The sequence below is a fragment of the Vombatus ursinus genome, unplaced genomic scaffold (genome assembly GCF_900497805.2).
Source record: "Vombatus ursinus unplaced genomic scaffold, bare-nosed wombat genome assembly UNPS02009173.1, whole genome shotgun sequence".
Taxonomy (NCBI): domain Eukaryota; kingdom Metazoa; phylum Chordata; class Mammalia; order Diprotodontia; family Vombatidae; genus Vombatus; species Vombatus ursinus.
In genome coordinates, this window is record NW_020948951.1 from 3,219,469 (window position 1) to 3,243,588 (window position 24,120).

Genomic DNA, 24,120 nt, shown 5'->3' on the forward strand with positions numbered 1-24,120 from the left:
GGAATTATTTTCCTCAGTGAGTTTTTGTACTTCCATTTCCCATTTGGTTAATTCTATTTTTCAGAGAGTTATTTTCCTCAGTAAATTTTTGTATATCTTTTCCCATGCTATTGACTCTTTTTTCATGATTCTCCTGCATTATTCTCGTTTCTTTTCCCAACTTTTCTTCTACTTCTCTAATTTGCTTTTTAAAATCCTTTTAAGCTCTTCCAGGAATTTTTTTGGGCCTGAGACCTGATTACATTTTTCTTTGAGGCATCACATGTAGCCATTTTGACACTATTATCCTCTTCTAAATTTATGCTTTGATCCTCCCTATCACCATAATATCTTTTTTCTTTGTTTTTTGCTCAGTTTTTTCTGCCCTCTTTTTTTTCTTGTGACTCCATGTTTTTATGTGAGAGTTGGGCTCTGGTCCTGCACTGTTTCAAGTTTTTGTGTTGAGGCTCTGGGTCTTACTGCTGGTTTTCACTGAGCTCCAGAGCTTAGCTGATTGTTTTCTCTGGAGAGTAGGCTTCCCTTCTGGCTCATAGTGGGGGTGGGATGGAGCCTCCCCAGGTGTGAGGTTTAGCTGCTGGCCTGCTCCAGAGGTGGGGCCTTGCTGATAGGTTGCTATGGTAACAGAGTCTTTCTTGTGACTGTTCTTGGGGGAGAGATTTTGTTGCTGGTCTGCCCCAGGGATGAAGCTCTGCTGTTGGGTTGCTATGGAAACAGGGTCTCTCTTTTGGAAGGCCCCAGGGGTTGGGCCTTACTGTTGACCAGCCCTGGGGCGAGGCTTCACTACTGGTCAGCAATGGGGTCAAGGCCTCACTGGTGGCTTGTGCTGAAGGTGGGATCGCTGGGGTGGGGCTGTGCTGTGTTGCACAGACTGCTCACTTGCCTAGGAGTCTGCTGGTTTGCAGGAGGGCAGGACCTCGCTGGTGATTGCTCCAGAAATGGATTCTTACTGCAGGCCCTCTGCTGTGAGGCTGGCTGCTGCTACTGTTGCCCTTGTACCTTGCTCCCTTCCTACCCCAATGAGCCAGACCTTTCCTTACTGTGCTGGTAAGCTCCTTCCCTGCTCTTAGATCAATTCTGAGGTGGTTTTCTAGTTGTTTGGAGGGGAATTTGGGAGCCTTTCAGAGGGTTCCTTCCTCACCCCACCATCTTGGCACCAGAAGTGCCAGGTAGTCTTAGTTCATATATTTTTTTTCACAGTGTTACCTCACCAATCTGGTTGTCATCTTCAGGATACACATTAGAGATGGCCAGAATTGAGGTGAGTTGGCAAGTTGGTTCAGTCCTCATGATAATTCCCATAGCCCTTTGTAGATATAGACTCACAAAGAGATCATGACTGAGGTACTCCCTGATGCAATGGATTGAAAGATAATGATGGCATGGGATTGGACAGTGGTGGGTGTGGTGCCCTTCCATGCATTGATTCCCTCATCCCCCTGTCCACCATTCAAGTTTCACCCTAGGATCAATGGCAATGAAAGCATCCTGTTCAGAACATCATGTAGATTTCAAAATACTTTCCTGTTGTTAGCCCTGCTAATGTATTATTTCAATTACATTAGTGAAGAGAAGCCCTGTAAACTATATTACTCAATCTCTCCCACACACTCATACCCTTGAGAAACATCAGAGAAAGATAAGAGGAGCTATAGTTCCCTCTTGGTTTTCAGACAGCAGCTACCAGGGACCATGGCTGAGAGCTGGTTCTTGCTTCTTTGGGGTGAGTGGCAAATTACTTCTCTTCAATACACATTACCGTACTTGTGATCTAATTATTAGAAAAGAACTAGTCAATACTTCCATGGACTTCCTGATAAATAGAATTGTACATAATAATAGATATTTCTCTAGTATTTTAAGGTTTACAAAATGCTTCCCTGAGAACAACCATAGTTGGCAGGTATCATGAATATTTCTATCCGTATTCTACAAAAGGGAAAAATGGGACCCAGACAGGAAAGACTTTGTCTGGGGTCACCCAGCTAGTGACCATGCCAGGACATTATATTAGAATATTAGGGGTTCTCTGGACCCACACCTCTTCTTTACAGAAGAGGAAACTGAGGCTTAGAAAAGGCAGGGAATTGCCCAGCATTGCACCGCTAATTAATGTCAGTGCGAGAATCAAGTATTAGAGGTCATCTTGACCAACCTCCTCATTTGATCAATGAGAAGACTGAGACCCAGAACAGGGAAAGAATTTTCCTAAGCCATCAGGTTACATTCTCAAAAGGTTTGTTACCTTATAATGATCGAGCTGACCCTGAAGAATAGAAAATGTTCCTTTGTTTCAGGATATGGTTCTGAAAACAAATATTCTATCAAATACAGTTCATACTTTGCTTAATTTTGTTAAGCTACTATCTCTCTCTTTCTATATTTTTGTCTCTGTGTGTCTCTGTCCTTCTCCTTCTCCTCTCTATTTCTGTCTCTTTTTCATTCATGTAAGGTATGGCTCCCTGGAAAGGTGTATGGGTAGGGCTATATTCTGAAATGGAAGTGATGGGAAAATAAAACATATCAGTAAAAATTTTAGAAGTGAAAAAAAAAACCAGCCCTGTCTATTACCCTTGTTGGTATCCAGCCCCAGTTTTAGATTTTTTTTTTCCTACCTTGTAGGGATGTGAGTCTTTTGTTCCCATGCTCTCTTTCATGGGACTCTGTGATGACCAAGAATGCTAGAAAGACAAGGGTGATATTATAACAGGTTAATGTTGTTGGAAAAACCAAGGCTTAAGTATCACAATTCTTCACACTGACCCTTCCCCCATTGCTCCTGGCATCTGGCAAAACTAACATTTATGTGATGACCTTTCAGAATACTCAATCAATCAATTAACAAGCATCTATCAATAATCTGCTATGTGCTGGGGTGGGGCTGGGGGGACAGGTAGGTAGCACAGTGGATAGAGTGCCAGGTCTGGCATTAGAAAGATTCATCTTCATGTGTTTAAATCTGGCCTCAGACACTTACCTATTGTATGACCCTGGGCAAGCCACTTAACCCTGTTGGCCTCAGTTTCCTCATCTGTAAAATGAGCTGGAGAAGGAAATAGCAAACCACTCAAGTATCTTTGCCAAGAAAATCTCAAATGGAGTCACAGAGGGTTGGACATGACTGAACAACAACAACATATGCCAGGAACTCTGCTAAGTGCAGGGGGCATAAATACAAAATCAAATTATTTCTTGTCCTTAAGGAGCTTACAATCTTCATGAGGGAAAGAATATGTACATGTATACATTTCTTGTCCTTAAGGAGCTTACAGTCTACATGAGGGAAAGAACATGTACATGTATACGTGTCTTGGCCTCAAGGAGCTTACAGTCTACATGAAGGAAAAGAACATGTATATGTATACAAAGTGCCACATGTTTACAAAGTAAATACAAGGCAGTTTCACTGGAGAGCTTGGGGGAACTAATCCCTCGAAGGATCAGGAAAGACACCTGGAGGAGATAACACTTAAAATGGGTTTTGAAGGCATCTAGAGTCTTCAATGAGGAGCAAGAAAATTCTAGGCAGGGCTGAAAAACTATGTAAAGGTACAGAGAAATGAATTGTTTGTGAGGAAGAGCATGGAGACCAGTTTGGCTGGACCATGGAGCGTATGAAGGGGAGTAATATATACCAAGTCTTAGAAAGTAGACTGGAACCAGATTATGAATGGCTTTTAGCAATAGATAGCCCAGTAGGTGGTTTAACTCATAAGCATATGGAACCACTTTGATAGCTGTGTAGAGGATGGATTAGAGAGGGAAGGGTCCTGAAGCTGGGAGACCAATGAGAAGGCTGTGGCAATACTGGTAGTTGTGGGAGTGGAGAGAAGGGGATGGATATGAACGATATTGTAAAAGATGGACTGTGTTGGAACCAGCTCAAACTGTCTCAAGAGAGCTGATTGTTAAATTTTCAGTGTGCATATTCACACTTCAAAAATTGGGAAATGCTATAAATCAGGGCTTGATTTATTATTTTGTTAATTGTCCAGACTTTAAAAAATGATGGAGAAAATGCTGATAATGCAGATTAAAAGTGTGTCCTGCAGACAATTTACTCTCTTGAGAACTGGTTGTTAAACATTTACCAGCACATTGCTGAAGATGAGACAAAAACTTGTTATTGATTAGATAAAAGGGGTGTGGGGGAGTGAGGAGTCTAGGATGCTACCAAGGTTTTGACTGGGTAACTGTTTCTTAATGTCACAAATAATTATATTTCCAACTTCCTTTTAATGCTGGATCTACTAGGAAGTATTTATGTCATTAGAAAAGACAAATGAGGCAGCAGTAAGACTGTTTGTGAGATGTGTGCCTGCTTTTCTTCAACCTCAATATGTAGAATAACATTTTCAGTGAGTTACAGGCAATATATATTTAAAGAGAAGATCGACAGTCTTTGGAAAGGGGAAATAGATTGATTATTGTCCATCACTGTCATCAACAGATGTTCACTGAATACCTACTTATGTATCTTATGCACTGAGGTAGATATGCCCTAGTCCTGGGTCACTAATTAGCTGAGTGTCCTGGAGATAGTGACTTAACTTCTCTGAGACCAAGTTACAAATGTAAGGATTGACTAGGTCAGAGGTTCTTATAAGATCTGGATTCTCTAAACACGTTTTTAAAATATTTTGATAACTGTATTTCAATGCCATTGGTTTCCTTTGTAATCCTATACTTTAAAATTTTTTTATGCATTTAAAAATATTCTTCTGAGATGGGGTGCTTAGACTTCACCAGACTAACTACCAAAAGGGAGAGGGGTCTATGGCACCAAGAAGATTAAGAAGTTCTGGTCTAGAGGGACACCCTGGCTCCTTCTAGCTCTGACACTGCTATTCTGTGATACCATCCCCTGCCCGTGGGATGTACTATGTAGAGTCTTAAAATCTCTAGAAGTAACATAGTTTAATGGGAAGAGTCCGGGACTTGAGTCCATCTCTTCTCTTCTCTGGTCTCAGTTTCCACTTGTGTACAATGAGACATCTGGGCCTAAGCTCCCTTCCAATTTGAAGAGTTCATAGACTGATGAGGTGAGTGGCATATGGTATAGTCAGTAAAGCATTGGACTTGGAGTCAGGGAGACCTGGGTTTCAGTCACCTTGTGACCTTGGGAAAGTCTCTTGACTTCTCTGTGCTTCAGTTGCATCATCTGTAAAATGAAGGGGTTGGACTCAATGACTTCTAAGGTTCCTTTCAGTTCTTAATCTATGATCTTATGACCAAAGTAAGTGGAAGAGGGGGAAAAACTTAAAACCAAAATGTTAAAATCAACTATCCATAAAAGAGAAATAAGCAAGGAAAAAAACACACTGTGATGTATAGTGGAAAGAGTAATGCCCTTGGGGGTGGGGGTCAGGAGTCCTGGTTTCAGTCCTCCAATTCTGACTTCTTGACCATCAGAAACCTCAGTTTCCTCATCTGTAAAGTGGGCATACTATTACCTTTCCCTCCAGGTTGTTGTAGAGATCAAAAGAGATGATATAACAATAGGGTCATAAGAGTTATGATTGGAAGGCCCCTTAATGATCATTTCTTCCACACATTCTCCTTTTTTCCTGCTGCCATTGTGTAGATGGGGAAACTGAAGCCTGGGGAAGGGAAGTGATTTACTCATTGTCAGAAGGTGGTATTTAGTAAAACTGGAATTGGAGTCCAAACCCTACCTGTTTCACAGGGTTGCTGTGAAGAAAACACTTAAGCAAACTCTAACACCCTGGAGAAATGAGAACTGTTGTCAGCAAATATTCCTTCAAGATGCTGGAAAGTGCTTCAGGGATTCCATGAGCTCATCCCTGGGCTGGTGCCTTAATGCCAGCACCCACCTCTGCTGACTACCTCCAATTCAATCTGTATGTGTTTCATTTGTACATTATTTTTGCGTGTTTTCTTCCCCATTAGTCTGTGAGCTCCTTCTCTTTTGCCTTTCTTTGGATGGGCCATGGAGTGTGTGAAAGGGAGTAATGTGTAAGAAAGTGTGAAAGGTAGACTAGAACCAGAAGGGCTTTAAGTGATAAACAGCACAGTAAGAATTCCATACTAGAGGTAAGAGGGAGCCACTGAAGATGTTTGAGCAGGGGAGTAACATGATCCAACCTGTGCTTTAGGAACATCGGTTTGGGCAGCTGTGTGGGCGATAGATTGGGAAGGGGAGAGATTGGATATAAGGAGACCAATTAGAGGACTATTATAGCCCATGTGAGCAGTGATGAGAGACGGAGAAGAAGATAGTTATAAGAAGTAGAATCAAAAAAACTGGGCAACTGTTTGGGGAAGTGGGTGGTAAGGGGGAGTAGGTGGTTGAGGAAGGCTTCTGGGTTTCAAACCTCAGTGACTAGAAGGCTGGTGGCTTCCTCAGCAGAAATAGGGAAGTTAGAAAGCAGGGGGATGAGGAGGGAGAGTAAGGGGAAAGACTGAGTCCATTTTTAGACATGTTGAGTAATGGGACATGCAGGTGGAGGTGTCTAGCAGGCAATTGATGAAGATGACCTGGAGCTCAGGGGAGAGATGAGGGTTGCATGGGGAGATTTGGGAGTCATTTACACAGGAATGATAATTAAGCAGATAGGAGGGACTGAGGTCATAAATGGGGAGGATAGAGAAAGGGGAGAGAAGAGGACCCAGAACAGAGCCCTGGGGCTATGTAGACTTCTAGGGGCAAGCAGTGGTCCTTGAAAAGGAGACTCAGAAGAATTGGTCTGAGATGTAGGAGGAGAACAAGGTCTTAAAAACTCAGAATGAAGAGAGAATCTGGAAGGAAGGTGTGGTCAAATGTGATGTGTCAAATGCAATCGAGGTCAAGAAAGATGAGGACTGAGAAAAGGCCATTGGATGATGGTAATAAGGAAGAAGAATAGCAATCTCATTCTTCTTTTCCTACAACCTCAATCCTACTCTCCCCTTAACCTTTATTTGGAAACTGGGACAAAACCTATTTTGTCTAGGCTGAAGGTCCAGGGGCAACATGTAAGTTAGATCCTAATACTGATTGGCACAGAAAATTTGACCTGCTCCATTTCTGATCTGGGCAGGTTTACCCCTCCTTAGGCAGTGTAATGAATGCTGTCTCCCTGGGGTTCACCGTATTGGTGCTGGACTTCATGTGGACACCTCTCAGCTTTATGTGGACACCTGCTGCAACTTGTAACTGCTGAACTCAAGTGGTCCACCGGCCTCATCCTCTCCAGTAGTAGGGATTAAACACATGTGCCACCACATCTGTTGACTCTCTCTTTAAATATCTAACTTGTTCAATATTGTAGAGTTCAAACCTCATTCATGGCTCCCTATTACCTCTCGAATACAGTATCTTCAGTCTGGCATTTAAAACCCTCTACTTCCTATCTCCCTTCCTAGTCTTTCCCATTGTAGAAATCTTCCCATGTTTTCCATTGTCATCAAACTGGCCTAATGTATTCCCATGCATCATTCCATCTCCTACCTTTATGACTTTGTATAGGAGGTCCTCCTTGTTTGGACAATGCTGCCTTCTCACGTCCGCATCCTAGAAGCCCTGCCTCCATTCAAAGCACAGCATAGGTGCCAACTTCTATGAGAGTCCTTTTCTGTCCAACCAATGACTGCTCTCTGGCTCTCAAAATTGTTTTATACTATATTCTGTATGGCTCTGGGGAGAGAGAGCCGGCCCCAGAGCCAGGAAGAGCTGGGCTTAGGCACTGCCCTTAAAGCAAGTCTCTTAACCTGTGAGTGCTCTAGGCAATTCTCTGCTACTGTAAATTGCAGAGAAGTGTTGACCTGCATTAGTATAGAGAGTTTCCCCATTCAGGAATTCCCTTGTATCAGTGAGATCTTAGGTCCTGTCTCTATTCCTACTTTATATGTATTAGGTATAGATTCACGTGTACACACTGTGTCCCTACAAGAATGTAAATGTTTTTGTTGTTGTTCCGTTGTGGCTGATGCTATGTGACCCCATGGACTTTGTTTGTGGTGTTTTCTTGGCAGAGATATTGGAGTGGTTTGGCCCCATTTTACAGATGAGGGATTGAGACAAAAACGGGTTAAGAGACTTACCCAGGGTCACATAGCTAGTAAGCGTCTGACGTCATATTTGAACTCAGATCTCCTTGACTTCAGATCCTGTGCTCTATCAACTGCACAACCTAGCTGCTCCCATTATATCCTTAGTATCTAACAAAATACATGGTACACATGGTAGGTGGTTAATAAATATTTGTTGAATTGAATAGTGGTCAGAATTTGGAGGCCGAATATCTGGGATTCAGTCTCAGCTCTACTGCTTACTACCCATGTGACTTTTGGTAAGTCATTTCTTTCCAGGATTTAGTTTCCTTGTCTGTGAAATGAAAAGGTTAGCTTAGATGACTTTTCTCTACCTTTCAATTCTAGAATCCCATAATAATGAGAGTTCACTTTCCTCTCATATTTTAAAGTTCACAAAGTGAACTTAGTATTAGAAGCATTATTACCCTCATTTTACAGATTGGGAAACTGAGGCCCACAGATTTCTTCATGGCCATACAGCTAGTGTGGGAGTTGGGTTTCTCAATGCCAGGTACACTGCTCTTTCTGTTCTATTCTGTGTATTTCTGTTGCTTTGTTTGTAGATTTTCTCCAGGTGGAGATCAGGGACCAGGAGGAGAGATGAACCCCAAATCTGCTCAGTCCCTTGGCCACTTGCCAGTAGCCTGAGTTAAAACTCATTGCTGGAGGATGTGGACCTAAGCTGAGTTTTGGGGGGATTATTTCCTGATTTCCATGGTCAATGGCATCCCTGTTTCCCTATATCAGATAAAAGGTGTTGACTCTGTGAGGTTGAAGGTAATTACCTTTCTTAGTCTTCCCTCACCCCAAGAAAAACTGAGCTAGCTTCTTCCTAATTGGCTGTTGGTGCTGCAGTTCCTTCAGGGTTGTAGGTTCAGAGCTGTAAGGAAACTCAGAGGTCATTTGGTCCAATGCCTTTGTTTTAGGAATTGAGAAATTGTAGGAATTGAGACCCAAAGAGGGGAAGAACTTGTGAGATGTCACACAGGCAGAAAGTAGAAGAACTAGCATTCAAACTCAGTTCCTTGGACATTGAATCCTCCGTTCATCTGGCTTGCCTCCCTCTTAAGCAGTGGCAGTCACACATTGGGGGTCACTCTTTGGACGGTCTTTGATGATGATCATCTGGAGGAGGAGAGAGAAGAGGCTGGTGAAAGGCCTTCAGTTCAGGCCTTGTGGGGATCAATTGAAAGAATTGGGGGTGTTTATTTTGGAGAATAGAAACTTCAGGGGGACATGACAAGTGTCTCCAAGTATTTGAAGGGCTAGCTTGGGGAAAAGGGATTACACCCGTTCTGCTGGGCCTTAAAGGTCTGACTTCAGGCAGAGGACAGAATTTGTCAAGAGACATATTAAGGATTTGTAGAAGGAAATCTCTAATGATTGGGGGAACCGTGGTTCAAACATCTTCAGGCAGAAGGGCGGGCTTGGAATTCTGCTTCTGTCACTTGCTGGCTATGTGACCCAGTAGTCTCTTAACCTCTCTGGACCTCTGATTTCTCATCTGTAAAATCAGGGGGCTAGACTAGAGTGGGAAAAGCAGTGAGCATTTGTTAAGTACCTCCTACGTGCCAGGCACTGTGCTAAACATTTTACAAATATCCCATTTGATTACCTAATTTGGGCTTGATGACATAACAGGTCCCTTCCACCTCTCAGTCTTTGAACTTTCATCCTAATTAAAGACCTACAAAGGGGAATGGGTAGCTCCAGGAAGTGTTGGGTTCTTCTGTACTGGAAAGTGTAGAGCAGTGGCTGGGTGAGTGTCTGTATGATGTATAACAGATGGGATTCTTGTTCATGTAGGCATTGGATTAGATGTCCTCCCAGGTCTCTTTCATCTTGGAAAGTCTGTGATACTGTGATTTTGTGATGCAATAGGCATGTCCTGGGCATGCATGTGGCTTTAGACTTCATTCCACCTTCTCTCCTGGTGTTCAGCTCTACCTCTCTCTCTTCCAGGGCTCTTCATCCTGCTGGCAACTGTTACAGTCCAGAATCAGGGAGGTAAGTCTACTGAGAACTTGCCCTATTCAGTGCCAGACCCCGGAGAAGGGCTTTTTGAGCAGGAGGAAAAGTTTGTTCCATAGGAATAGGCCATGGACTCTGTGTCCTTTGTGAAATGAAACAAATGACCCCTGTTATCTTTAGCAGACTCCACCATACCTCAGATTTCTTCCCATTTTGGACAAACTTTACCCTTTCTTAAAATAAGGGAGTTGGACTATGAGATCTTTAAATCCCTTCCACCTTGGACATTTCATATCCTCTGTTCTAAGGACTCTCACAGCACTGACATTAGAGGGGTCTAAGGTATGGAGAGTGGACCTTCATGGACTTCCCTAGGCCACTGCTCCATGGCAGGCCACGGAGCACTTGTCTAACCCTTGGATTTTTCTCTCGAGGGGATCTCTCATTTTCATGTTGGTGATATCTCTGAGAACACGGGTTTACAATATGGAAGCCACCTGACTTTTAAAAAGTTGTTCCTTATACCCAGGGGACCCCTCTGACAGTCTCTCTTCTCCTGTAGCTTCCTGTCCTCAATGTCCTAAGCATTCCAGCTGTTTTAATGGCACCTTCTGTACCTGCCAGGATGGATATACTTCTGAGTCGGGGAACAGATCCTTCACTGACCCTAAAGAGAGATGCATAGGTAAAGAGCACTCTGAGAAAGGTGGATTTCTAATCAGAGATTTCTGGGGTGGAGGGAGTTGAGGGGTAGTAGGCATGGGAGGTTTAGAAAATGGGATTTTTTCACTGGCCATGATATACAATGAGAAGGATGAGGTGACAGAGATGGGAAGCTTGGCTCATCAAGAATCAGGAGAAAGGTCAACTATGAGATTCCTGAGATGGAGCCCAGTGCTCCCCTGGTTCACTCATGAGTCACAGAATCACAGAATTTCAGAGTTAGAAGGGACATTGGAGGCCATCTGATCCAACCCATACTGGCTAATGAGTCCAGTGTGACTGCCAAGTGGTTGGGTATTCAACATTTGCCTGAAGACCTGAGGCCAGAAGGAAGCCACTACCTCCTTAGTCAGCCTATATGACTTTTGGTTAGCTATGTTAGGAAGTTTTTGCCTGACATCAACTATACATTTGTCTCTTCATAACTTCCATCCATCCATCCTGTTTCTTCCCCCTGAGGGCAAACAGAACCAATTTATTACCTCTTTTACATTATAGCTTTTTAAGTACTTGAAGATAGCTATAATGTCTCCCCTGAGCCTTCTCTTCTCCATACTGAAATCCTCTCTTCCTTGAACTGGTCCTCAAATGGCATGGACTCAAGATGCTTCAGTATCCTGATTGCCTTCCTCTGGATACTGTCCAGTTTATCAATGTACTTCCAAATCTGTGGAGCTCAGAAGGGAACACAGCCCTTCTGATGTAATGTGATAAGGGCAGCATTGTAGTGGGACTACCAACTTCCTATTCCTAGATGCTAAAACCCAAGATCAGGCTGACTTCTTTGCCTTGACTCACATTGAGCTTGGCATCCACTGAAATCCTCATCATTTTCAGACAAACTGCTATCTAAGTATCTATTGCACTTGTGAAGTGGATTTTTTGAAGTCGAGTAAGGCTTTAGTTTTATCCCTATTAAATTTCATCCTAATAGTGTCATTCCAATGCTCTAGACTAAAGATTGTCAGATTCATAGGCAGTGGGCTTGCAGAGTTGCAAAACTCTGAAGGCAGCAGGAGCTGGATTAAAATGTAATTGGGAAATGTTTAACAAAATAAATAAAAATATAACACCACATAGATAATGTTGACTTGTCATTTTTCAAGTTGATATGCCCTCCAGGAACCTATTTCTATTTTTGTTTAACACCACTACTCTGGAATGTAATGGTCTTTTGGGATCCTGTCTGTGTTATCAAAACATTCCTCTGAATTTTGTATCCTTAGGAAATTTGATAAAAAAGTCACCTATTCATCTATGACTCTATCCAATGACAGAAGTATTGATCAGCACAAATCCCACCATAGAATCCTGGGGGATTCAACTATAGATGTCCTTCTAAATTGTCATTGAACCATTAACAATCAGTCTTTGAGTCCAACCATCAAATAATTCCACATTCATCAATTTGTCATGCAGCATAGCCCTTGAACTGTCTAATCATCCATCTCCCTCCATGGACATCTCCCTATTCACAAATTGTAGGGATTCTTTGCTCAATGCTTGCATACTCCCATTTCCTTTTACTCTCTCCATGCTAATGATTCTGAACCCCTAACTACTGATGAACAAATGCCATTTCCCAACCCCAGCTCCCCTCTCCTTCATTGCCACCACCCCTATCCTTCTCCCTCCCTCATGACCCTTCCATTATGCTTTCTAGAAGGCCTGCTTCATAATTCTGAACCTTTTCTTAAACCTCTTTCTTTCTTGATCTTTTCCATATTCTGGAACTCACTGAGATCTAGCTCCTTCCTGATGGCACTCTTTCCTGGCTATACTTTATAGCACTGGCTGTCCTTTTTTGCATTCATAGATATGACCATATCACCCTCTTTTTATTCAGTAAACTCTAGTGGCTCCCTACTATCTCCAGAATAAATATAAAATTCTTTCTTTGGCAGTTAGGTGGTACATTTTTTTTAGGTGGTAAACATTTTCCTTCGTGCACAAAATCAGGTTCTTTTGTGTATATAGCCCGAGGTCCTAGTTCAGTCTTTGTGCTGGAAAGCTCAGAGCATCACCCTCTTAGCTAGAGTGTGATGGCTAGCTAAAATCTGAAGCACATGTCCAACTATGTCCAGCATTCCTTTTGTTCTCTATTACCATCTCAAAGAGGAAGTGTCACTTCCCACAAGGATCTTGTGCTTTATAAGCCAGCAAAGAGTTCCTTCCTGTTGAGGAGAACCAGGTTGAAAATTGATTTCTCCCTTGTTGGTTCCTCCATTTTTTGAAGGATGAAATTAGCATTAAGTCAAGTGAAAAATACTTTGTTTTTAAGAGAGATAGAGACAGAGAGACACAGAGGGGTAGACAGAGAGGAGTTCCAGCCGATTTCAGAATAATTGAAGTCTCTATCATTATTATATCATGCCTCTGTGCTAGATTGTGACTTGCTTCCTGAATTCTGCATCTCTTTCTGGCTAGGCAGAATTGGAATTACTCCAATGACAGAATTGCTTTTGTTTTTCCTCCACTTATCTTCACCTAAATGCATTCCATCGTGCTTCTCCCTTCAAGTTCCTGGATTTGAGTACATAAATCTTAATGTACAATGCTATGCACCTGCCTTACACCCATCACTATTTCTTTTGAATAATGTATGCCCAACCAGAACTACATTCCAATCAGGAGTCTCATCCCCAGGTCTCATTGATGCCCGTAAAGTAAGATTGGCTTCCTTGCATTCAGACCTATAATTTATCCTGCATATTGGTTAAATTGTGTGCATTTGTATATAGAAATTTGAGGTCATAGGCTTTACTACTGGCTTTTTTTCTTGGATTTTATCTCCTTTGAACTTCTAATCATCTCAGCAGCAATTCTCATCCTAATTCATAGCTCTCTCTATGATATTTTGCTTGGTAGATACACTTAGTTTAATTTTATTGTACTTTTTGCATTTGGATTTGTTGTAGTCATTGTGCATATTTTTTTGTGATTCCACTTTCTTTGTTCTGCATTGGTCCATATAAATCTTTTTCATATGTCTCTGAACTCCAACTCTGAACTGTCATTTCTTATGAAGCAAAAATATTCCATTACATTCATGCAACACAGTTTGCAAAGCCATTCCCCAATTTATGAGCAGTCACTTTATTTACAATTCTTTCCTGCCACAGAAATTCCTGCTCTGCATATTCTGTCTATGTAGGACCTTTCTTGCTCTTTGATTTCCCTGGAGTATATATGTTTGGCAGATGAGAATTTTCCAGCAGTGTGTTAGTGCATCTGTCTTCCCATAGCCCCACCAACATGGCCTATTTTTACTTTTTCATCACATTTGGCAATTCACTGGGTATAAGGAAAACCACAGAATTACTTTAATTTGCATTTTTGTGATGAATTATTTAAAGCAGTCTTTCCTATGGCTGTTAATAGCTTGCAATTCTTTTAAGAAATGTGTAGGCATTCTTTGACTACTTATCGATTGGAAAATAATTCTTGGTTTTATATATTTGTCTTCATTCCTTAAAATTGGGGGTATTCAATGCAAATATTTCTCCCAATCAATCATTTTTCTTATTATCTGAGCTGTATTTTGTTCACGCAAAAGCTTTTTATGTTCATGTAATTAAATTTGTCTGTTTCTTAGACTTCTATGATCTCCTCTGTCCCTTATTTGATTAAGAATTTTCCATTTAGCCATTTGTGAAAGGTACTTCCATCAATATTCCTCCACATTTTAAATGATATAACCTTTTTATATCTAGATCACGTATCCACTTGAAGGGGCAGCTAGGTTGTGTGGTAGATAGAGTGTAGGGGCCTGGAGTCAGGAAGACTCTTCTTCATGAATTCAAATCTGGCCTCAGATACTGACTAGCTGTGTGACCCTGTTGGCCTCAGTTTCCTCATCTATAAAATGAGCTGGAGAAGGAAATGGCCAACCATTTCCAGTATCTTTGCTAAGAAAACCCCAAATGGGGTCACAAAGAGTTGGATGCAACTGAAAAATGGCTGAACAACAACAGCAAACCCTCTTTAAACTTACTGTGGTATATGGTACGATATCAGTTAAACATAAGGAATATCAGATTGTGAGGTTGTGCTGGCTGCATCCAGAATATGGGCGGGGCTGGGAATTGGAATGATCAATGGACACTTTAAGTGTTTAAGTTTTCTGCTATTATTTCATGAGGCTTTTGTTTTGTGCAGATGGTCATGATTTCCATCTTGTCAATTCAGCTTTAATTATATATTTGGGGTCTATTTCTTTCTTTTGAGGTTTCTTGAGGTTGGAGAGGTGTGTGAAAAACAATCACTCTGCCATCCTCCTGATCACCTGACTCTATTCTTATTGGATAAGAATTTTTTTTTTGCCCTCTTTATACCTTTACTCTCTTTAACTCCTTTTTCAGGGGTTAGTTCCCTTTCTTCACTTTCTATCTCTACCTTTTTTCATTCTTTTTACTCCCTTTTGTCAACCCTTAACAACTTGATAGTCTCACCTAACTCTCCTTCCTTTCTCTCATGAAATTCTTCTTGTCCTACCAGTTTGTTTTACTGAAATGTTCTTACTTGCAAACTACACGCCTTCTCTTTTCCCCTTATTTCTCTATCTTCTCTTTGGGTCCTTTTTCTCCTTTAGACCGAGTCCTCCTCTTCCTTCTGCTGCAATGCTTCTCTTCCAATGGCTCTCCAGATGCTCCCACATTCTCCCACTTTGCCACTCCCCAGGTCAGCTTGAGTCTATCTACTTCAATCTCTTTTGCCACAAAATTTTCTCCTTCAGGATAAGGTGGTAGTGTGTATGTCAAGTGATTATAATGGGAACCTCTTCTAGTTGAAAGTCAGAGCTTAGGCCTGTAGATAAAAAAAGGGGGGAACTAATTAGATGTGGAAACCTAGGGGAAGGAATGCTCTCCTGATCACTTGTTCATCCTGGCATGTCTGGGGTTGAACATGCTCCTGGATTTTGGAGCAGACAATAGCAAGGCTATATCATAGTTGTTTAGGGAACATTCGCCTCATTCTCAACAGTAATCCTACTGGACGTCTAATGTCGGCATCATCTTTGAATTTCCCTCTCTCTTGACTCTCTTCTCTCCCTCACTCCCCCTCTGTACCCATATTCAATCAGTTGCCATGTCTTATTAATTCTATTTCCACAACATCATTGTCTCCTGTCTCTTCTACACTCTCATGTCTACCACTGTAGTTCAGGACCTCATCACCCCTCCTGAAATGTACCTTTGCCTCAAATATCTCCCCTCTTTATCCATCATCTGTACGGTGGCAAATTATATTTCTAAGGCACAAGTAGGGCCATGTTACTTTCTTCCTCCAGAAGCTTAAATGGCTCCCTATTGCTTCTAGGATATGGGACAAACTTCTTTGTCTGGTATCTAAAGCTCTCCTTAATCTTATTGCCAAACTGTTTTTCCAGACTAGTTACACAACACTGCCGTTCACACCTTCTGGGTTCCAGTTCAATTGGCCTCCTCTTTACTTTCTCTATATGACATGCCCTCCATTTTTTGGGTAGCATTTCCCTTATGCCTGGAATGCACTTCCTCCTCATCTCTGTCCTTTAACCCTCTTGCTTCACTCAAGGCTCACCTCAAATGCTATCACGTGCGATTTCTCTGGTCTATGACAAAACTACTTTGTTTTTTCCTTTTATATATTTTATATCAACTCTTCTGTGTGTATGTGGTTTCCACCCAGTGATACAGAAGCAGCTTGTGGTCAGGGACTGTTGTTTTGTTTTTATCTTTGTATCCTTAGGACCTGACACATAAGCATAAGTTTCACAAATGCTGGTTAAATGAATTGAGTGAATGGATAGATTGATTGATGGATAGATGAAGGGAGGGATGGATGAAGAGAGAGGTAGAAGAATGGATGGATGGAAGGATAGATGGATAGAAGAAGGGATAGATTAAATGAATGAATGGAATGATAACATGTGCCCTCTTCTGTTGCAGATATTGATGAATGTCATGACCCTGATATATGTAGGAAAAATGAAGTGTGTATCAATAGAGATGGAGATTATAAATGTAGCTGTTACAGCTCATACTACGCAATCCATGCATTCTTTAGTTTTTTCAAATCCTGTCCAGGTAAGGACCTCTTTGTTTTCTTTATTAGTGTATCAGGAAAATGTGGCCAGTCTCAGAATTTATAAAAGACTAGAAGTGGTTTAGAGGGAAGGCCTGAACTTGGGCGTGGCAAAGTGGGAGAATGTGGGAGCGTCTGGAGAGCCATTGGAAGAGAAGCATTGCAGCAGAAGGAAGAGGAGGACTTGGTCTAAAGGAGAAAAAGGACCCAAAGAGAAGATAGAGAACTAAGGGGAAAAGAGAAGACGTGTAGTTTGCAAGTAAGAACATTTCAGTAAAACAAACTGGTAGGACAAGAAGAATTTCAACAGAGAACAAGAAGGTCTGATCCCTTGTCAGACTGCTCCATGGGGTAACTAGGTGGCCTAGCAGTAAAAAAGTGCTGGGCTTGGAGTCAGGAAGACTTATGTTCAGATCGAGCTTCAAACACTTATTAGCTGTGTGACCCTGGGCACATCACTTAACTTCTTTCAGCCTCAGTTTCCTCATCTGTAAAAGGGGGATAATAATAGTACCTACCTCCCAGGGTTGTGGTGAGGATCGAACGAGGCTGTATAAATCTTAAGGCTATAAGGTGCTAGCTATAACCTAGCTATTATTTGTAAGAAATGAAACAAGCTTGGTATGAGGGCAATAGAAAATGTCACAACCTAAAAGTATGCAGAAGTGAGCAACTGTTATGAAGAATCCTATACCATATGAGGGTAGATTGAAGGGACTGGGGATGTTTGATGCAGAAAGGAGAAGACTCAGGGGCTATGTGATGACAACTGTATGAAGCTGTGCAGTATGGGATAATGGATAGAATGCTGGACAAGAATAATTTGATTTGAATCCTATGTTAGACAGTTACTAGCTGTGTGACACTAGACAAGTCACAACCTCTCTGGGCTTCCCTTTATTTACATGTCAAGTGAATGGGTTGGATTCAATGACCTCAAAGGTCTTCTCTGGCTCTAAACCTATAATCCTAAGTATTTGAAGGGCTGGATCAGGGCAGAGGAGCAGAACAAGGCATAACATAGTTGACGCTGCAAAGAGGAAAACTTACCTAAGTAGAAGGGAAAGCCTTGCACAATTGGTGCTATCCTGCCTGGAGGGTTTTAGGTGGTGGCCGCTTGATGTTCACTGGTTGGGACTGTTGGAAAGGAGATTGATTCCTCTTTTAGTTGTGGGTTGGACTAGCTGAGCTTGAGTCCTTTCCAATGTTGCGATTCACTAACTGATAACCTTCTTGCTCTTTCCCTTTTGCAAAAGATACATCATCTTCTGAAGGCAGCAATCAGGTGAGTAGAAGAACTGTGGTCTGAGAAATAGCCCCAAAGTGTCGTTAACCATCCAGCAAGACAGACACAGCAGGGAACACTGGTGGAGACATCGCAATTTGTATTTTCAAAGAGCCACAGGGTGCATACTGGATAGATGGGCACAGTGAGGTCGCCAGAGGAAAACTTATTCCAGGCAGAGAGACATAGACAGAGAGAAGAAGAGAGAGAGGGAAAGAGGGAAGGAGAGAAAAATAGAGGAGAAAGAGAGGAGAGGAGAGGGGTTAGGAGAGGAGAGAGAAGAGGAAAAGAGAGAAGAGGGGAGGGAGGGGGAGACAGAGGGAGAGAGAGGGAGAGAGAGACAGAGAGACAGAGAGACAGAGAGACAGAAAAAGAGACAGAGAGAACACTTCCATACACACAGCTAAGATCCCGAAGAGAATTTTATGTGAAATGGTGAATTTCCATTCTTGATTAAAAAGACCCTATATGATAAATTAGAAGACAAGAAGACACATACAAGAAGGAGAGTTTTTGAAAGTAGCTAATTTATATCCTTCTTGTCTGTGCTTCTTTCTGAACTTCTTTCTTTTCTCTGCATTTTAAAATGGTTCTTTTTTTAAATCACTATTGCCAAACTCCCTCTACCGTCACCCCTATCAAAAACCGAACAAAACAAATAAAAAAAACTCTTTGTAACAAATAATCATTGTTAAGCGAAATGAATACACACAGTAGTTGTGTCCAAAAATGTATATCTCTTTTTGTACCTTCTCTTTCAGGAGGTAAGTAACAAAGCTGCATCTCATCGTAGATCCTCTGGAGACATTGACCAATTTTTGAGGCTTTCAAAGTTACTTTTCTTTACAATGTTGCTGCTCCTATGTGAATTGTACTTCTAGTACACTGCATCAGTTCATACTATCCAAGATTGTCTGAAATCATCTTTTTTTTCTCCCACTTTTACGATGCAATTACATTCCATTAATTCATATGCTACAATTTCTTCAGCCATTCTCCAATAGTTTGAGGAAATCTAAGGTGACCCCTTAAATTCTAGTTTTTTTTCTCTTTATTACTCCTTTCAATTCCCCCTTTAGGATTAAGAAGTGTACTTTGCTTGTGACTATGTTTTTTCCAGTGTTACCTTCTCTCTAACCCTTCCACACTGCCCCCTCCATTTCTGCTTGTTTTCCTGTTGAATTTGATGTATTTCTTCTTCTTCTTCTTCTTTTTTTTTTTTTGGTTAGGCAATGGGGTTAAGTGACTTGCCCAGGGTCACACAGCTAGTAAGTGTTATGTGTCTGAGGCCGGATTTGAACTCAGGTCCTCCTGAATCCAAGGCTGGTGCTCAATCCACTGTGCCCCCTAGCTGCCCCCATTTGATGTATTTCTACATCAAGTTGTTGGTGACGGTGTTGGTGATGGTGGTGTGTGTGTGTGTGTGTGTGTGTGTGTGTGTGTGTGTGTATGTTCAATCCTCCTTTGTCTATTTCAGATCAGAGTGATATCCATTTGATGCACTCTCCCCTTCCCCATCCCTTTCTTCTTCTCCTGTGCTACAGTCATGAGAATAGGAAATTCGACCTCTTACTTTCTCCTTTCTACAGTAGTCTCTTCTCTTGCCATTCTTCAGACCCTCAGAACAGAACCAAACCTCCCTGCTTCAGCACCTCCCCCTTAGGGACTTGTGCTGTGAAGTTTGGATTCTGTCAAAGGGCTGCGCCTGAGGACCTAGAGGGCCACATGTGGCCTCGAGGCCACAGATTCCCCACCCCTGGACTAGATGATTCCTGAAACACCTTTCAAAGCTCAATGATCCTGTGAAGAGAAGTGCTGTGGGGTAGGCATATTAGCCATACACTTCTAAAATTTCCTTCAGTCTTCCCTCAGACAGCTTATACCAATTGCTGCACTGTTTCCTCTCATGCCTTCCTGATGTGAGGAGGCTTCATAGAATCATTGTATTTTATTCAGGTGATGAAGAGAGAGAGAAAGAGAAAGGGAGGGTGGAAGAGAGATAGAGGAGAGAGAGAAAAAGAGAGAGAGACAGAGACAGAGACAGAGACAGTCAGAGAGAGAACAGAAGTTTCTAAGCCCATTACATTGACCATCATTTCAGGCTTCCTGGGTGCCAGTTCTTAGGTAACTATTTGATTTATTCTTTTTTTTTCTCAAATGGTGCCACAGATTTCTGAAAATATTCTAAGCATATTTAATGATACACACTTCAGTGGAAACAAAAGTGCCATTGCCCTCTCAGCCACCGATCTGCTTCAAAGAATGGAAACCACAGTATTAGAAGGTGCATTCAAGTCTAACAATGGAGTACAAGCACCAGACAATTTTGTAGGTAAGAGAAAGCCACCCAGATTCCTTCACCAGAGCTTTCCATGTCTTCCAAGAGCCCCGTGAGAGCAGGGGTCATGGTTCTGTCTTTCTTTGCACCCCTAGTAGTCAGCCCACTGCCCAATACATATGAATGCCCAATAAATGCTTTTCATTTGATTGACCTTTGGACCACAAAGGCAGGGTCTATTGCCTGATGATGCTCAAAGCATTTTCAGCTTGAGTCTGCTGGCATGAGCTTCTAGAACCCAGGCTCACTTGGAAACCATGAGGAGGCATCAGAGAAGATCTCTATGGAGAAGTAAAATTTCTCTCCACCACCAAGCCCTATCAATGGCCTTTATTTATTTATTTCAATAGTTCTGGGGATCCATGATTTCATCAGGGCAGTCAGCCAGTCAGCTCTACAGTCAAATCTACAGATGCAATTTATACTTTTCACTCTACAAGTAGATGGTTTTCAGCTAGGTGACACAATGAAAAGAGTGCCAGACCTTGAGTCAGGAAGACTCATCTTCCTGAATTAAAAAAAATCTGGTCTCAATCTATCTGTGTAACCTTGGGCAAGTCACTTAACCCTGTTTGCCTCAGTTTCCTCATCTGAAAAATGAGTTGGAGAAGGAAATGGCAAACCACTCCAGTATCTTTGCCGTGAAAACCTCAAATGAGGTCACGAAGAGTTGGACACAAGTGAAACAACTAAACACCAACAAAAAAAATGGTTTGAAAAATCACCGATTTGTGGCCAACCTTTTTGATATTAATTTCTCTGAACTTAGGCAGGCTGATTTGGAGATAACAGGTAACAGGATGTTTCTTCATGTTTTGTGTGTTTCTAAACTGACAAAGTGTAGCGGCTGATGTCATTGGTTTTGTTGATAATCTTGTTTTTGAGAAAAGTCGTATGATTAAGCAAATTTCTTTTAAATGTTGCATTTTTCACTTGTCTGTTGGGAAACCTGCAAATAAGAGTCTTCCAACAAGAGATGAGAAAGATCTCACAGGTTACTAAAGAAAGATGGAGAAAAATCACGAAGCCATGATGACTGGATCCACTGCAAAATTAGAGTACATAATCTTAACTGTCTCACTCTGGCAAAGCAATCCTTTCACACGTCCCCAATGGATTTGCTATCCCACTCAGCACAAGGGCACTTCCAGATCTTTTTATCCCTCCTCAGACTTCCATGACACACCCTCTCAACTGAGAACCTTGTCTCATTTCACTGAAAAATTGCAACCCTTTGTCAAGATGTCCTTGTTCTTCCCTCCCCCTCTCACATCATTTGGAGGCTTTCCACCTCTATCTTCACCCTGGTTTCAAATAAAGAAGTGGCCCTTCTCCTTGCTAGGGCAAACCTATATATGTACACACGGTCCCATTCCATCCTGTCTTCTCCTGCAGATTGCTCCATCTATCTATCATCTGCACTCTCTCACTAATCTTCAATCTCTCTGTGTTTACCAGCTGCTTCCCTGTTGCTTATAAACATGCCCAGGTCTCCTCTATCATCAGAAAACCCTCACTTGATCCATCCATCTCCACTAGCTATTGCCTCATATTTCTCCCTTTTGTGGCTAACCTTGAAAAAGCTGTCTATGGTAGATGCTTCCGTTTCCTTTGCTATCACCCTCTCTCAATGTTCTGCATTTTGGCTTTTGACCTCATAATTCAGCTAAAACTGCACTTTTCAAAGATACCCATTATTTCTTAGTGGCCAAAATCCAATGGTCTTATCTCACAGATTTTATCCTTAATCTTTCTGCAACCCTTGACACTGTCTATCACCCTCTTCTCCTTGATACTTGGCTCTCTATAGGTTTTCGTGACACGGCTCTCTCCCGGTTCTCCTCCTACATGTCTGACTACTCCTTCTCAGTCTCCTTTGCTGAATCTTCATCGAGGTCACACACATGAAGGGTGGGCGTCCCATAAGGCCTGAGTTCTGAGTTCTCTTCTTTTCTCCACTTTGTGATCTCCTCAGTTCTCATAGATTCAATCATCATCTTTATGCTTGTTCTCATATGCAATTCTCATTCTCATTCTCACCTTGCACAGATCAAAGCCAGCAACCTGGCCTTAGCCCAGCATGTTCAAAGACCAAACTAAATCAAAAAGGAATTGAAGACAGGGGTCATAGTTCATACTGGCCACGCGAAACATCATTAGTGCCACAAGCAGTCTTGTTGTCTCCCCCAACTAGTGCTCAAGAGGTTTCTAAAACCATTGGCTTTGTGAAGAGGAAATGGGTCTGGTCCCATAAAGAAGTAAAGACTTAAAGAAGTAAAAACCAGAGGCCCCTTCATCAGGGGTATTGTGGAAGGGACTCATAATATTAGTAGGGATTGGATAGGATGAACTCTGAGGTCCCTTTTGACTCAGAGACTTTATGCTTCCTGTAGAGACTCACTTTCTTTCCTGGGGGGTTGTTGTCACCAGTTACTGACACACGAGTTGTTCCAGACAACAAATGCTCTGAGAAGATTTTCACACTGAAGGCTGGAGAAGATGCCATGGCCATCCATTGTACTGAAGTCGTCAGAGAAAGCACCACAGGTGGGTGGGGACAGCGCACTCAGAATTGGCCTATCATGAGGGGACCCTCACTGTAGTCAAATGTTGATGATACGATGGGATTGGCCTTGTCCCTTGGTCACTGGGCCTGGGACCCTCTGGGGCTGTGGGACCCCCAGATGTGTGGTCCCTAAAATCCACCTTGGCCAGAACCCATTTGCCTTATTCCTTGTCATCTGTGGTAGTTGTAAGGGAATGGGGGAGGAGGAGGGGATTTCCCCTTAGTGATCCCTGGTCATTCTGTGGTTGATTCTGCCTTTCTGACCCAGACCCTGTTGCCACCAGAGATTTTGCTACAGGCTTTGAACATTGACCTCCATGAAATATTTTACAAAGAGAACAACTTTATTGTACATGACGTAGTTTAATGCTCTCTATCGTTTTCAGGCTTTTCACAAGTACTACAGCCCCCTCCTAACCTAGAGAAGGAGAAGAATCATTTGATCAAAGCTTTTTACTTTAAAGCATGTATTCCAGACATGGTACCAAGAAATAATGGAATGAAAGCACGGTTGGGCAAAATGGAGAATCTCTTTCTATCTGCCACTTTCTCTCTTTGTTTCTATTTGTATGCATGTGTGTGTGTGTGTGTGTGTGTGTGTATGAGGGTGAATGTGTGTCTGTTTATGTCTGTGTTAGTGTGTGGCTGTGTGTCAGTGGGTCTGTGAGAGTGTGTGTGTCTGTGTGTTAGCATGTGAATCTATATCTCTGTGTGAGTGTTAATGTCTGAGTGTGTATGAATGTAAGTGTATGAATGTGAGTGTGTGTGTGTGTGTGTGTGTGTTTGTGTCTCTGTGTGTATGCATCAGCTATTTTCATTTTCTGAAACTTTTCTGCCTGTGTTTTCAGTTTGGCTGACTAAAAGAAAAAAAAAATCTAGGAAGATTCAGAAAAGAAAGTGATGTCTTGTGGCTGCTAATGGTTTAGCTGTGCCACAGTGGGTCAAACTTCAATGGAGTTTTGAGCATGATGTATTGGGCACTCACTAGTCTGGTTCAACAAGAGTTCATTAAGTGTCTCCTGCATGGAGGATCCTGTGACCAGCACTGGGGGAGACACGAAGTGTTGAGAAGTCATGGCCCCTGCCTTCAGGGAGCTTCTAGTAGGGAAGGGGGGAAAGTCAGGACCATCCAATCTGTGA

At 42.1% G+C, this 24,120-nt stretch overlaps 1 protein-coding gene across 1 annotated transcript in view; it reads left to right on the plus strand.

The window, feature by feature from the left end:
• Window positions 1-1,689: 1,689 nt before the first annotated feature.
• The window catches only part of LOC114035070 (adhesion G protein-coupled receptor E3-like), a 42,833-nt gene continuing 20,402 nt past the window's right edge, over window positions 1,690-24,120 (plus strand). Inside the window, exons 1-7 of the mRNA XM_027851033.1 lie at window positions 1,690-1,720; window positions 9,994-10,038; window positions 10,565-10,687; window positions 16,656-16,793; window positions 18,048-18,076; window positions 20,246-20,408; window positions 22,845-22,961. Of these exons, the coding sequence (XP_027706834.1) occupies window positions 1,690-1,720; window positions 9,994-10,038; window positions 10,565-10,687; window positions 16,656-16,793; window positions 18,048-18,076; window positions 20,246-20,408; window positions 22,845-22,961 (646 nt within the window). The remainder of the gene's footprint in view (window positions 1,721-9,993; window positions 10,039-10,564; window positions 10,688-16,655; window positions 16,794-18,047; window positions 18,077-20,245; window positions 20,409-22,844; window positions 22,962-24,120) is intronic.